General features: G+C 38.4%; 1 protein-coding gene across 1 annotated transcript in view; it reads left to right on the plus strand.

Moving 5' to 3' along the window:
• EEIG1 (estrogen-induced osteoclastogenesis regulator 1) overlaps positions 1–15,936 on the plus strand; it is a 117,526-nt gene that overhangs the window by 5,487 nt on the left and 96,103 nt on the right. Inside the window, exon 2 of the mRNA XM_053695394.1 lies at positions 11,546–12,349. Within this exon, the coding sequence (XP_053551369.1) occupies positions 12,204–12,349 (146 nt within the window). The 5' untranslated portion in view covers positions 11,546–12,203. The remainder of the gene's footprint in view (positions 1–11,545; positions 12,350–15,936) is intronic.

The following is a 15,936-nucleotide window of genomic DNA, read 5'->3' on the forward strand; positions in this document are numbered from 1 at the left end:
TTCTAAATCAAAGTATGTCACAGATATTTTCCTACAAAAATGTATTTTACACACCACTGCTCCTGACTCTATTGAGTGGGTCTGTTTTTTGCTAATCGCATCGTGCACGCTGTCTAGTCACAGCCGGCCCGATCGCGCCATTAAAATGAATGTAGCTCGCTCCATTGGGTGGGTTTACTGGCCCTTTAAGTGTCACTCCCCTACACATAATCCCCAGTCATTATCTTTGCCTCTGTCAATGGAGGAGGTGAAGTTGGGTGTCTGAAGAAATTAATTCCTTTTTCGGGTACTTTTCCCTGCAAGCAAGGATTTGGGTTTAGCTGAGTCCACGTCAATCTCAGTAGAGTAGAGGTGGCTTTTGAGCAGTTAGGAAACAAAGCAAGGACTACTTCACAACTTCCTAACACATTGCTGCCCATGGTATCCAAAACTTTTCTTTCATGATTCAGATAGATTAATTTAAAAAAAAAATACTTTCCAAATTACTTCTATCAATTTTTGCTTCTTTCTGTTGGTATCTTTTATTGAAGAAGCAGCAATACACTCCTGGGAGCTAGCTGAACACATGTAAGCCAATGAAAATGAGCATACAAGTTCATCAACCAATCAGCAGCTAGCTCCAAGCTCCTGAGCCTATCTAGATATTCTTTTCAACAAAGGATATCAAGAGAATGAAACAAATTAGATACTAGAAGTAAATTGGAAAGTTGTATAAAAATATATGCTCTGTCTGAATCATGAAAGAAAAATGTTGGGTTTCATGTCTATTTAAAAGGACATTAAACTGCAGAATACAACCACAGTAGGATGTTTACTACTCATGATGCTGTCGCTTTCCCTCCTGTATCTTCAGTTCTCTTTGAAGCTGTTATCTCTTATTTTTAACTCTTTATAGAAGCCAGCTGGTAAGGCTCTGCATTTTATACTGGGCGCCTCTTGTCATTGGCTCACCGAATGTGTTCAGCTAACTCCATGTAGTGCATTGATGCTTCTTCAACAAAGAATTTCAGGAGAACAACGCACATTTGATAATAGAAGTGAATTGGAAATGTGTTTAAAAAATATGCTCTCTCTAAATCATGAAATACATTTTTGGGATTTCATGTTCCCTTTAACTTGCGCCAGTCGTGTTACTTATCACAAGGCCATTTCCATTTATTGAGTTAAACCGCTAAAAGGACTTGATAAACCCTCGGACAACATTTTCCGACCTTTACAGAGTACCCCAAAAGTTTTCATGTGTGACCTTTATTTTGCGCATGGGCATAACAACACACTGACATGATCCCCTGCCATATTAGATAATAATGTCGCCAAACCGATACAAATGCTTCCTTCTCTATCATTTCTTAAAGGGTGTAAAACCCCAAACTTTTCTTTCATGATTCAGATCGAGCATGCAGTTTTAAACGTCCTTTCTAATTTACTTCTATTATCAAATTTTTTTTGGTCTCTTGGTATCTTTTGCTGAAAAGCAGAGATCTAAGCTCAGGAACGTACACGTGTCTAGAGCACTATATTGCAGCAGTTTTACAAGATTGTTACCCATTTACAAGAGCACTAGATGGCAGCACTATTTCCTGTCATGTAGTGCTACAGATGCCAACCTAGGTATCTCTTCAACAAAGAATACCTTGGCAACAAAGCAAATCTGATAATAGAAGTAAATTGGAAACTTTTTTTAAATTTGTATGTTTCGTCGAAATCACAAAATAACATTTTTGAGTTCCAGATCGTATCCCTTTAAAGTTAAAAATAAAATAATAAGTTCTTTTACACTAATACAAATTATTTAACTCAACCCAGTAAACACACGCCCACTATGCTCGCCATTTTGTTTGGCGCGAATTGTGCACGTTTAGATTTTTGATTTATAAATGAATGATTTAGATTACTATTTTGTGTTGTTTTGAAGAGGTAATGATTTAAAACTTTGCGGGGTAATATCAATAAAAGCATTTTGGGGTTGTGATAACTGGAAAATCACACTGACAATACCGGCTGATGTTCCCAAATCGTTATTTGTCGAAATCAAGTGCAACCCATAATTGGAGTATTTTATTAGAACACTATTTCTTGCATTATTATTATTACCGGTTATTTGTAGAGCGCCAACAGATTCCGCAGCGCTATTAACAAAGGCGGAGTACAACAAAACAAATATAGGGATCAAATGGGTAGAGGGCCCTGCCAAGAGTTGCACTGTTGTAGTCAGCTCTTATGAAGGTGATCTACAAACAGCTGGACTCTTAGGATTACATGCTAAAGGGGTTCAGGGGATAGCAATGGAGGAGAGGAACTGGTATAAAGAAAGGTTAGCGTAAGTTGTAAGCATCCCTGAACAGTAGAGTCTCTTTAGGGAGCACTTGAAGCTTTTAAAACTAGAAGAGAGTCTTGTGGAGTGAGGCAGAGAGTTCCACAAGATGGGAGCCAGTCTGGAGAAGTCCTGTAAACGGGAGTGTGATGAGGTAACAAGAGCGGAGGAGAGTAGGAGGTCATGAGCAGAGCGAAGGGGACGGGAGGGAGAGTATCTGGAGACAAGGTCTGAGATACAGGGAGGAGCAGTGCAGTTGAGGGTTAGAGTGAGAGTTTTGTGTTTGATCCTAGAGGCAAGAGGAAGCCAGTGAAGGGATTGGCAGAGAGGTGCAGCAGATGAAGAGCGACGAGTAAGGAAGATGAGCCTGGCAGAGGCATTCATTATGGATTGTAAAGGAGCTAGGCGGCAGGTGGGGAGAACAGAGTTGCAGTAATCGAGGCGGGAAAGAATGAGAGAGTGGATTAAAATCTTTGTTGTATCTTGTGTAAGGAAGTGTCTAATTTTAGAGATGTTTTTAAGGTGGAAGCGGCAGGCTTTAGCCAATGACTGAATGTGAGGAGTGAAAGAAAGATCTGAGTCAAATGTGACCCCGAGACATCGGGCATGCGGGGTAGGGGTAATGATGGAGTTGTCGACAGCTATAGAGAGATTGGGGGTGGAGAGTTTAGAAGAAGGGGGAAAATAAGGAGCTCAGTTTTGGAGAGATTTAGCTTGAGGTAGTGAGAGGACATCCAGTTAGAGATGTGAGAGAAACAGTTAGTGACACGGGTTAGCAAGGAAGGAGGTAGGTCTAGTGCAGAGAAGTAGATTTGGGTGTCATCGGCATACAAATGATATTGTAAACCGTGGGACTTTATTAGGGAACCTAGTGATGACGTGTAGATTGAGAAGAGAAGGGGACTAAGGACAGATCCTTGCGGTACTCCGACAGAAAGTGGTGACGGGGCAGAGGAGGCCCCAGAGAAGGCTACACTAAAGGTACAGTTTGACAGGTAGGAAGAGAGCCATGAGAGGGCTGTGTCACAGATGCCGAAGGATTGGAGGGTTTGGAGCAAAAGTGGGTGGTCAACAGTGTCAAAGGCTGCGGACAGATCAAGGAGGATAAGCAGAGAGAAGTGGCCTTTTGATTTTGCTGTAAGTAGGTCGTTGGTAACCTTAACAATTGCTGTCTCTGTGGAGTGATGGGGACGAAATCCAGATTGCAATGGGTCAAGGAGGGAGTTTATTGTAAGGAAATGGGATAGGCGTGCATAAGCTAGTTTTTCAAGAAGCTTTGATGCAAGATGGAGGAGGGAAATAGGGCGGTAGTTGGATGAGGAGGTAGGATCAAGGGAATGTTTTTTGAGGATAGGTGTGACCAGTGCATGTTTCAGCGATGAGGGAAATATACCGGTGCTGAGGGAGAGGTTGAAAGTGTGTGTGAGTATAGGGGTAAGGGTGGCAGAGAGGGAGGGGAGTAGTTGTGAGGGGATAGGGTCAAGGGGACAGGTAGTGAGGTGACACATGTTTCTTTTTCCACTTTTTTTAAGTCCCTTAAAGGAGCAGTGAACACTTTGTAACTTCAAGACACTTTAGTTGTGCTGCTGTAGAATAACATACCGGCCAAGTCTAACCTGTTTTAAAACAAATTTATATCCCTTTTTTTTTTTTTTTTTTTTTTTTTTTTTTTTTTTTTGTGCAATTGTTTTTCAATATAAAAATTCATTTACGGTATTTGAAAGAGCAAATCCAAGCTTGAGTCTGCCGACAACAAGGCTAGCCACCGTCATAATGATAGTATAAAGTGCATAAACATGTTTGTCTTTTCCTCTGAACTTTTTTTGTTGTTGTTTTTTTACTTATTTTTTTGAAGGTTAGTGTTTTTTAATTGGGTCTTTTTTTTCATCTGTGTGATAGAAATTTGTAATTAAAGATGTGTTTAACCTTTTGAAACACACAATTCAAGTTTTCTAACAAGGGCGGAGGGCATTGACAATTCTGAGCAGGACACAGCCTGTGAGCCAATCAAAAGCAGCATATGCATGGACAGCCAATCACCTGCCGTGTCCTGTTAAGAACTGGCTGAACCGCTGGAGATTATTTTGCAGAGTTTAAAGGGATATTAACAAGTACTTCGGTTTCTATAATGTAATGTGATCCGACAAGTTTTCCCACCTTATCTCTTTCTTCTGCTGTGGACAGAAGGGACAGATATAGACTGGGCAATAAAGGAGAGTTTGCAAACAATGCTCTGTGAAAACCATGTTAGATAATTACCCTTTAAAGAGATATGAAACCCAAATTTTCTCTCTCTCGTGATTCAGATAGAAAATGCAATTTTAAGCAACTAATTTACAAATATTATCAATTGTTCTTTGTTCTCCTGCTATCTTTATTTGGAAAAGCTAGAATGTAAGCTTAGGATCCGGCTCATATTTGGTTCAGCACCTGGGTAACGCTTGCTGAGGTGGCTAAATGTAGCCACCGATCAGCAATCGCTACCCAGGTGCTCAACCAAAAATAGGCTGGCTCCTAAGCTTACATTCAAATAAAGATACCAAGAGAACACAGACAAATTGATAGTAGGAGTAAACTAGAAAAAATGCGCTGGCTCCTAAGTTTTGCAAGAACGGTCTCCATTTGCAAGGGCACAAGATGGCAGCCCTATTTCCTGCTCCAGACAGTTACTTAGGTATTTCTCCATTTTAGCCAATATTAACCCTTTAACGACCTTGTTAAATTAGCTATTAAAGAGGGTACTTTTTTTTTGCACAAATTATCATTAAATACATTTATGTTCAAGTATGCAATTAATTTGTTCTTTGCATAGCAGACAATGATATAATATTACACTGCCCCTACCCAGCTACTTCATAAGGCCACCCGGCTGGCAACATTTTCTGTGGAGAACACTGTGCTTGCTCTGTCTGAATCAGAAAAACAACATTTTTGGGCTTTATATCCCTTTAAGCAGGGCCGTCTTTAACACAGGGCAAAAGGGGCAGCTGCCGGGGCCCAAGAGTCGTTTTTTTGGTTCATGTCAGTCTGCTGATGTCAGTCCTAATACTGTCACAGTCAAAAGTTCTCTGCTTATATTTATTTGTGAGAAACTGTGCCAGACTGAGCTGGGATCATGTGACATGCCAAGCTAGTGCCATGTGCTGTTTTAGGTGTGCACTGTGCAGCACTGGATGCTAAGCCCTAACTCGGCATCCAACCAATCATACTGTATAAGAAAAGGTCCTGCTGGGGTTACCAGGTAACTGCTCTGGTGGTGGGGATTGTTCAGGGTAGGGCATACTGTAGGCGCATGCAGCAGAAAGCTGGAGCGGCAGGCACGTGAGGATTTGAGCATCTGTGCAGCTGCACACACTGCTCTCTTCCGTCTTGAGGCACACATACATTGTATTTTTAATATTGGATTATATATTGCAGTGTGTACATACATTTGTGTGTGCTCTGTAGTGTGTGTTTGTGTGTACATGTGTATGCTCTGGAGAGTGTGTGTGTGTGTGTACATGTGTATGCTCTGTAGTGTGTGTTTGTGTGTACATGTGTGTTTGTGTGTACATGTGTATGTGTATGCTCTGTAGTGTGTGTTTGTGTGTACTTGTGTATGTGTATGCTCTGGAGAGTGTGTGTGTGTGTGTACATGTGTATGTGTATGCTCTGTAGTGTGTGTGTGTGTGTACATGTGTATGTGTATGCTCTGTAGTGTGTGTTTGTGTGTACATGTGTATGTGTATGCTCTGGAGAGTGTGTGTTTGTGTGTACATGTGTATGTGTGTGCTCTGTAGTGTGTGTGTGTGTGTACATGTGTATGTGTATGCTCTGTAGTGTGTGTTTGTGTGTACTTGTGTATGCTCTGGAGAGTGTGTGTTTGTGTGTACTTGTGTATGTGTATGCTCTGTAGTGTGTGTTTGTGTGTACATGTGTATGTGTATGCTCTGGAGAGTGTGTGTTTGTGTGTACATGTGTATGTGTGTGCTCTGTAGTGTGTGTGTGTGTGTACATGTGTATGTGTATGCTCTGTAGTGTGTGTTTGTGTGTACTTGTGTATGCTCTGGAGAGTGTGTGTTTGTGTGTACTTGTGTATGCTCTGGAGAGTGTGTGTACTTGTGTATGCTCTGGAGAGTGTGTGTTTGTGTGTACTTGTGTATGCTCTGGAGAGTGTGTGTTTGTGTGTACTTGTGTATGTGTATGCTCTGGAGTGTGTGTGTTTGTGTGTACATGTATATGTGTATGCTCTGGAGAGTGTGTGTGTATATGGTTTGGGGAGTTTGGTATGTTAGGCATTCCCTTGGTATTCATGAAAGTGGTAATTTTGCTGTACAGTGGCTGTCTAAACAATAAATATGTAGTGAATATCCCAAAACTGGTGAGATGCTTTTAGGGGGGCCCTACATTCTTGTACCAGGGACCTGTAGACATTAGGTCCGACACTGATTTTTACTATGCAATGCCGTGCATTGCATTAAATATTTATGTACTTAAAAATATATATATATATATAAATAAATAAAAAAACAACATTTAATTAATTAGTAAATATTTTAAATTAATCCACAGTGAGGAATTTATATATGTATTTACTTATTAGTACTGCTTAGGTCCAGTTTCACATATTGCAATTTATTTCATATTTTTTTGAAAATGATTAGCCCAACAGTGGATGATCCACTGCTGGGCTAATCATTTAAAAAAAAAAAAAAAATTGATTTAGTTGTTTGTTGGGGTGGAGAGCGAAATTGCATGGGCGAGGGGGGGGGGGGGCAAGGAAATGTTTGCCCAGGGCCCAGTCAGTATTAAAGATGGCCCTGCCTTTAAGTACACAGTTGCATGCAAGTATATGAGTGATAACATGCTCCAAGACATTAGAAAATGTTTTATTGCATTACCATTTACCTTTAACATAGATCTTTGCCATCAATGATTTAACCCCTTAGCAGTCGGGGGCTGTGCAATGAGTGTCAGCCTCTCTGGTGCTGCCCTGTGGGTTAATATTGCCTATTCAATTTTGCTCATAGACTTGGTCACTTTGTTAGGCCCTCAGCAATTTCTAGTTTCCACGGCAACCATACTTGTTTAGGTTCCAGGCTAGCACAGAAAATGATATATATTTTTATAAAATACACAGATTATTACAGCAGGGATATGCGTGTGCAGGCAGTTCCGAAGGTAAACCATGGCGACTGTAAGGACAAATAAGGAACAGTTTGATAATTGGCATTAAAGTGACTTGTTACATGGGACTTTGGTCCCACATTGTTTGTCCTGCTCATAAATGACTGGAAATGATAAAGAATAAGAGAAGTGAGTGGTTTTATTGCTTTCTAATTCTAAGGCTGAGGGCTCTCAGCGATAATCCTTTTGTTTTTTCACTTTTATCTATCTAATCGTAAAGATAATATAGAGAAATTGAAATTGCTCCTGCTTCTTTTAAATGTTGATTAAAGATGTTAAAAATTCTTTCATTGTTGTAATAACAATGCACTAAGCAGTGAGTTATACTTAAAGGGACGCTGAACCCAAATTTTTTTTCTTTCGTGATTCAGATAGAGCATGCAATTTTAAACAACTTTCTAATTTACTCCTATTGTCAATTTTTCTTCGTTCTCTTGCTTTCTTTATTAGAAAAAGAAGGCATCTAAGCTATTTTTTGGTTCAGAACCATGGAAAGCACTTGTTTATTGGTAGGTGAATTTACCCACCAATCAGCAAGAACACAGTGTGTTCACCAAAAATGGGCCGGCATCTAAACTTAGATTCTTGCACTTCAAATAAAGATACCAAGAGAATGAAAATAATTTGATAATAGGAGTAAATTAGAAAGTTTCTTAAAATTGCATGCTCTATCTGAATCAAAAAAGAAAAAAATTGGGTTCAGTGTCCCTTTTAAAAGGGACACTGTACACTAGATTTTTCTTTGCCTAAATGTTTTGTAGATGATCCATTTAGATAGCCCATCTGGTAGTGTTTTTGTAACAATGTATAGTTTTGCTTATTTTCAGATTCCTAACCAAGCCCCAAAGTTTTAGATGTATACTGATGTATGCAGACTCCTGGTTGTGTAATGGGTCTTTTCATATGAGGGGGGAGTGTCTGTCTCTATTTCCTAGCCCCTATCAGTGGGTGTCCCAATCTAACCTCATCAACAGTGCTAAACTGGGAGCTTTTAAGTTATTTTTTAAAAGGTTTTATACTGGATTTTTAGATAAGTATCTGTGCATATTATTCTTTATAGCAGTGTCTATTACATGTAGTTATATGAAAATTGGTGTATACTGTCCCTTTAAAGTGATGGTTAATGCAAGCGTTTAAAAAAAAATGCTAGGATTTACCATCACTAAAAATAAACTGTAGTTTCAGTCCGTTATTAAAAAAGGGTGCTAAACTCACCCTTTCTGTGCCGCTATTGCTCACTAAAATCAACAGCTCTGAGGTGACATTTCCACCTCTAATCCAATAGCCGTGCTAGGATGTCAGATGACATGCACAGCTATTGGTTTTAGGGGTGGAAACGTCACCTCATTGGTAAAAAGCGATGTGCCGTGGGCGGCCGGAGCCACTGAATTTAGCAAACTGCCGCAGCACAGAAAGAGTGTATTTAGAACCATTTTTTTTATAAAACTGATGACTGAAACTACAGTTTATTTTTAGTGATGGTAAATCCTAGCATTTTTAAACATTTGGATCTGCCATCACTTTAAAGGTATAGTATATTCCAAAATGTATTGTTTAAAAAAAGAAAAAAAGATAGGTAATTTCTTTTACTACCCATTCCCCAGCTTTGCATAGCCAACATTGTTATATTATTATACTTTATAACGTTTAAGCCTCTAAATTTCTGATTGTTTCTAAGCCACTACAGACAGACTCTTATCTCATGAATTTGTATTAGTTTTTCACAGCAAGATACGGCTAACTCATGTGTGCTAAACTGGAGACTAAGTAATAAAGGGATTATCTATTTATTTTTTTTAAAACAATTTTCAAAGTAGACTGTCCCTTTAAAATAAATCATTGCAACATGTATTTTTCATCACTTTTAAAGGGGGAAAACAGTCAAAATGCACAGATATCTGTACCCAGCTTATGGGGGGAAAAGGAATCCTTTGCATGCTCATAAAAAATGTTTCTTGTCCAAGTTATATAGAACTATATTAGCAATCAGTATGTATTATACTTGAGTGACTGAAATGAAAGAAGTATATTTTAGGAGCCAGGAAAGGGTGAGTTTCTTTCTGTGTGTGTGATAAACTAATTATACACACACACACACATATTCAGTGTGTGTGTATGTATATGTATATATATATATATATATATATATATATATATATATATATATATATATATATATATATATATATATATATATATATATATACAGGTGGCCCTCGTTTTACAACGGTTCAATTTACACCGTTTCAGAATAACAACCTTTTTTTCCAGTCATGTGACTGCTAAGGAAAATCATTGAGAAGCAGTGAATTATTAAAATAGCCAGTAGGTGGAGCTGTCTGCTTGTGTTGCAGCAAAGCCAAGCATGCTGAAATTAATCAGTTTAACCAGACCTGAGCTATCGAGCAGATTTCAAAGGAACAAGATCTTCCTGTCTATAAATCAGTCCAGATTGGAATGCATAGAAAAAACAGTTTGCAGAAAAATGCAAGTGAAGTCTGTGTTGTGTGGTTATTTTATTAGGTTTATAATGCTATTTAGCAAATGTTTTTGTTCATTTAACTTAGTTTAATTATATATTTTGTGTTGTGTGATTATTTTATTTGGTTTATAATGCTGTTTAGCATTTAAAGGCTTCATTTAAAAATAATGTATTATATATAACAGCTAAAGCTACAAATGGCTGAATAGGGGACAAATATCATATTTTAATATAATGACAATATTCTTATTAGATTGTCAGTTACAATACCATAGATTCAATATATTAAATTCAGCAAAATTTATTTTCTTGTCCTTTGATCTCTATGTAAATCTTGATCTGGAATTTTTTGGGGAGAAAATTTAATATATTGCATCTATGGTATTGTAACTGACAATCTAATAAGAATATTGTCATTATATTAAAATATGATATTTGTCCCCTATTCAGCCATTTGTAGCTTTAGCTGTTATATATAATTTTTTCCCCCCTTATTATATCCATCAGCATTGGAAACATGTTCTGAAAGATTAGACTTTATTTGTTAGTTTTTTCTTTTTATTTAAGTAAATATTCTTTGTTTTTTTAAAAATAAAACGTTTCTTACTAATATGCACTAACAATATCTAACACATAATTCATGAATATTAAGTTTTTTTTGTATATTTAAAAAGTATTGGTTACTATAAACACACATGTCACTTAATTATTATAAAGATTTAAAAGCACAAGTTGAAATTTTATTATTGGTGCATTGTTTGACTATCTCTTTTGAAATAAGGACCAGGGTGCAACAGATTCCAAATACCACAGTCCAATGATTGCACTTAATGGATTTAACTCACAGCATACTTTATTGTGAGCGTTTTCGGAGCATTCACACTAACAAAATGTAGTGCACAAGTAACATTTATTTAGCATTGAGTGAACTTGTAAGTGTGGCTCTTGGCATTGGCCATTATTATTATGGGCCATATAAGGATACTTAGTATGTAGAGAGAAAAAAATACATAATTGTGGATTTTGTTTAATGTGAAAAAAATTGAAAAGAAAGTGATTATATATGTGTGGTTTAAAAAAAGAAGCATAAATTAGTTGGGTTTTTAAAAAATTGTATCAATTTTGGGGGCAGAAAAAGGAAAATACTAATTTATTAAGAATGTAATTTGCTGAAATTTCCAGTCCTTTATTATAAAATCCATAACACACTCTGTATACATGAAAAGCAATTACATTGCTATTACTGCGCACAGGCAGATGCAGTTCGAAATCTAATACAGAAGATATTGTGTCCTTAGGAAAACTGATATTTGTTTAATTTCAATCAAATGAAATCAGGAAATGAGAAAGAAAGCAAATAGCCTTTTGCAGAAGCACGTGGACAAGTTTTAGTGTAATTATGCTTTTTAACCCTTTGGCTGCCAGCGAGCCCTATGCACATTGTGCTGCAGCCAATAGGTTGGTCCAGATTGCTTTTGATTGCCTTGTTCATTGTAGATCTAGGCAGAGCTGCTGGTTCTCCTGCCAGTGGATTGTTTTTCTCTGGCACTTTCTCAGACAGTGATGTGTTTGTTTTGTTGCAGCTCTGGTGATGATGATGATGTTGTGCCTTTGAGTTGGGTGCTGGAGTGAGGACGCTGCTTCCCTCCCCTCTGCCTTCCCACACAGCCAGAAGAGGCGGAGCCTCAGCTAGTCCCCATTGCAGAGTTCAGATTCCTGCTGCTCACTCTCTCACTGAGCTTCTACAGTCACAGGAGGAAGAAGCAGAAAACCTCTCCTACTGCCAAATGAGTCTCCACGTCCTAATTCTGCACAGATCAGCCTCTGGAAGATAAGCAAACTGCACAGACTGCCCTCCCCTCTATCGCCTGCTACAACTATAGAGGAAGCATACGCCTAAGGGTCCCCACCTCTGCTGGTTTAGAGCTTGTGGGTCCCCTTTTGCCACCCTTGGAGATGCTCCAAAGATTCTTCCTCTCATCAGCAAAATCTTGGGGCATTCATTCCCGAGGGAAGGTTGGTCACCCCTGGTACAGATACATAGAGGTTGACGGACGATAAAGACTGGACTTTCCGAGCTTGACTTGTCTTCATCCAAGCAAAATTTGTTCTTTCTTCCCCTCCTTCAGCCCACCCACCCCCCTCTCTACCAAACACACGGGACCCTTCACATCCCATCTGCTTTTCTTTAACCCAAAAAAATCCTTGGGAATTTACTGTGCTGAGAGGGGGGGTTTACTCATGGCTTTCCTGGCTAAGAAGAAGAAATTTAAGTTCCAGACCAGCTTTACATTGGAAGAGCTGACTGCTGTGCCATTCGTAAATGGGGTTCTGTTCTGCAAGGTCCGGCTGTTGGATGGTGGTGACTTTGTGTGCCTGTCCAGTAGGTAAGTCATACAGGGTTATAGAACAATCTTCATGCTATTTTGTGTCAGGAGCTAATAATTACTAGGTAACTAATATGTCATTATAACTTACATCTCTCTGTTTTTGTGCATCCTTATTATCTTTATTATATGTCAGGCAATGATTTGCTTTGTAGCGTTTTAGTGGTCTGTCATTTCATACAAAGCATTTCTGCAGTTATTTAAAGGGATATGAAACCCCAAAAAAATATTTTGTGATTCAGACAGAGCAAACCATTTTCAAAAAGTTTACAATTTACTTCTATTATCAAATTTGCTTTTGTTCCCATGATATTCTTTGTTGAAGAGATACCTAGGTAGGCGTCTGGGGGAACTACATGGCAGGAAATAGTGCTGCCCTCTACTGCTCTTGCAAATAGATAACATTCTTGCAAAACTGCTGCCATCTTGTGCTCCAGAAATGGGCCGGCTCCTAAGCTTACGGCCCTGCTTTTCAACAAAAGATACTAAGAGAATGAATAAAACAAAAATGATAATATAAGTAAATTAGAAAGTTGTTTAAAATCACATGCTTTATCTGAATCATGAAAGAAAAATGTTGGGTTTCATGTTCCCTTTTAACCCCCTGTCTGCTAGAGAGAGTTGCTATGCATTGAAGCCTTCCACTGGGAGACAAGGGGTTAATGCTGAGAGGTGTTGCGCTATTTCAGAAGGTCAGTGGCAAATGGAGATTGTAACTTTTGCTTGTTATCTAAATACTCCCCCCCCCCCCCAAAAAAAAAGTCTTCCTACTATTAACACTCTTCTGTGTAAATCAATGTACATTTCCACGCTTCTTGTGTAGGTTTCCATGACGTGCCTTTGTGCGCAGAATAAAAAAGGGCGCACGTGCATGTTAGTGAGGTTGCTGTGTTTATACAGGTGAGGTTAGTACCTGCCAGTCCTAACCTGCCTGTACATTGCTGCAGCTTCATTCCATACCTTAGAGAGGCTTGGCGAGAAGATCGCTGCTAGAGGAAAAATAACTTAGTCTGTCTCTAGGGTATACCCGTGTCTTTTTGTTGGATAGAACAACTTTTTCATCCAAAAATGATAGATTTTAAAAATGTTTTGTGTAATCCTTCCTGAATAATTAAAATAACTCAAATGAATTAGCCATTTTATACTGAAACATCAGTTGGTAGATTTTAAAGGGACTCTCTTATACAAAAAATGATATGCTCTGATTTATTAGATTATGATGTCATTATGATGTCATTTTTGTATCAGAATGTCTTTCTGTTCTTTGTATTCTGTTTATTCATAACAACAACAATAATAATAATGTCCTTAACCTCTTAAGGACATATGACGGAATTTTTCCGTCATAAAACAATTGAGCAAACTGAAAGCTGTGTCCTTAAAGGGTTACGTTATAAAGGAATGAACAGAGAAAATTCCTTGTAGATCAGTTTGACATTCAGCAATGACTCCTAACATTTTTTTACTTTTTATATGTAGAATGTATCCTAGGTCCACAAATGTATTTTATTTGAAATTCTTGACATACCAAGCAAATTGAGGAGTTGGTCATAAGCCTTTTAGTAGGCGGGCGAGGGTGTTGGTGTCTAGTTTTATGTAGAATAAGCCAGTAAGACAGCCAGTATTTGTCAAGCCTTGTTTTATATACATTCTTTCAGTGGCTCCTCAAAATGCATAAATGGCTCCTCATTGTTCATGCTGGCATGTCAATTTCATTAGAGCATATAGGTCCTGCACAAGAGTCAAAAATATACTTTCATAGAACAAAAAGAATTTGCAATTTTAATTCTGTTCTAAAATTTACTTTGCTTGTTATCCTTTGTTTTAAAGCCTACCTAGGTAGGCTCAGGAACAGTAATGCACTACTGGGGGCTAGCTGGTGATTTGTCGCTGCACCTTTTTTTTTTTGTCTGTCATCATGATGTGACCAGCTAGCTTCCTGGAGTACATTGCTACTCTTAAACTATGTGTTTAACCCATTTGCATGAATGAAATCCCTAATTACTTAAAGGGACACTCAAGTCAAAATAAACTTTTATGATTCAGGTAGAGCATTCAGCTATAAGACACTTTCCAATTTTCGTCCCTTATCAAATTTTGCAGTCTTTTGATTTTCACACTTTCTGGGGAAAAAGATCCTCCTGAGCATGTGCACAAGGTCACAGGGTATACGTAAACTAGTCTGTGATTGGCTGATGTCTGTCACATGATACAGGGGGCCGGAAAATTAGAGAAAAAATAAATTTGTCAGAATTTTTTTTACTGATTTTGTGAAATTGAGAGTAGGTGTTGAATCACTGTCTATTTATTATGCACTTGTTAATTATGTAATTCAACTGCATTGAGTGGTCCTTTAAGCAATATTGCAGTAATAAAATGCTCTTGCCCATTACAGTGTGTTTTTTTCTGCTTATGTCCCTTTAAACAGACATTCTAATGCGTAAATATGCGCTAATTAGTTAAAGCATGTAATTATTTCATTAGTGTTCTTAGATACCTATGTGTATAATCCCTGCAAAGTGGTTTAACACAGTTTCTGGAACCACCAACTCTGCAGCTAAAAGCAGAACACAGCTGGTTATTGATGGACGAGCTCTCCTGCGCAGATCAAGATCAATAATGCACAATTGACACACTAACAATGTGTTTTTGTTGTTTTTTTAAATAAAGTTTCTGGTACAATAATACAAATAAGCATTTAGCACTTAATAACGTTTCTGGTTGCTAAACCGTTTGGAGTTTCTGGTTGGCAAACAGTTCGGTGCCCTTTACTTTCCTCCTGTGTGCTGTGCCCCATAGGGAGGGCTTGTGTGTGCGCAAGAGGCTTTCTCTGACCGGATGTAATAATAATGAATGATTGGAGATGATTCTGTGCTGAAGCTTCTACCATCCAGCGAACGTTGTAGGAAATCTAGTTTTGCAGTTACGTCACTGTTTTTTGAAAGCTTCTTTTCTGACAGTGACATTTGGAGAGTGAAGCAATGTGAGCTGTCATCCCAGACTTTGTTTGCTTGGCGTTTCATATATGTGCCAGGTTTTCTGACAGCGTCTTTGCTTGGAACCTGCTTGCCCGTAGAGGGCTGCCACACACTTGCGTATATACACAGGATAAAGGCTGTGACACACTACAAGAGGAGTGGCGCGCAGCGTGTAGATGCGGCTGTGCGCGCTCAGTGTGTCCTGCCTTTTCATCTCTGAGTACTCTGCTGCGTCAGGTCGCGTAGCTGAGCGCTCAGAGATGAAATATCTGAACTTCAGAAGCGATGCGACTTGCCTTGTGTCACAGCCTTAAGAATACATAGCGTATATAACCACGCATTGGCAGAGAGGGCTGATGCACCTTAGTAACAATGTATTGTTCTACATGGAATAGAAGACATTGAAGGAATACAAAATGTAATCCTTTGTACTGTTAAAGGGATAGTCTAGTCAAAATTTAACTTTCAGCTAGAGCAGCAATTTTAAGCAACTTTCTAATTTACTCCTATTAGCAATTGTTCTTCGTTCTCTTGTTATCTTTATTTGAATGCAAGCTTAGGAACCAGCCCATTTTTGGTTCAGCATCTGGGTAGCGCTTGCTGATTGGT

Source organism: Bombina bombina, chromosome 12 (assembly GCF_027579735.1).
Source record: "Bombina bombina isolate aBomBom1 chromosome 12, aBomBom1.pri, whole genome shotgun sequence".
Lineage (NCBI taxonomy): Eukaryota > Metazoa > Chordata > Amphibia > Anura > Bombinatoridae > Bombina > Bombina bombina.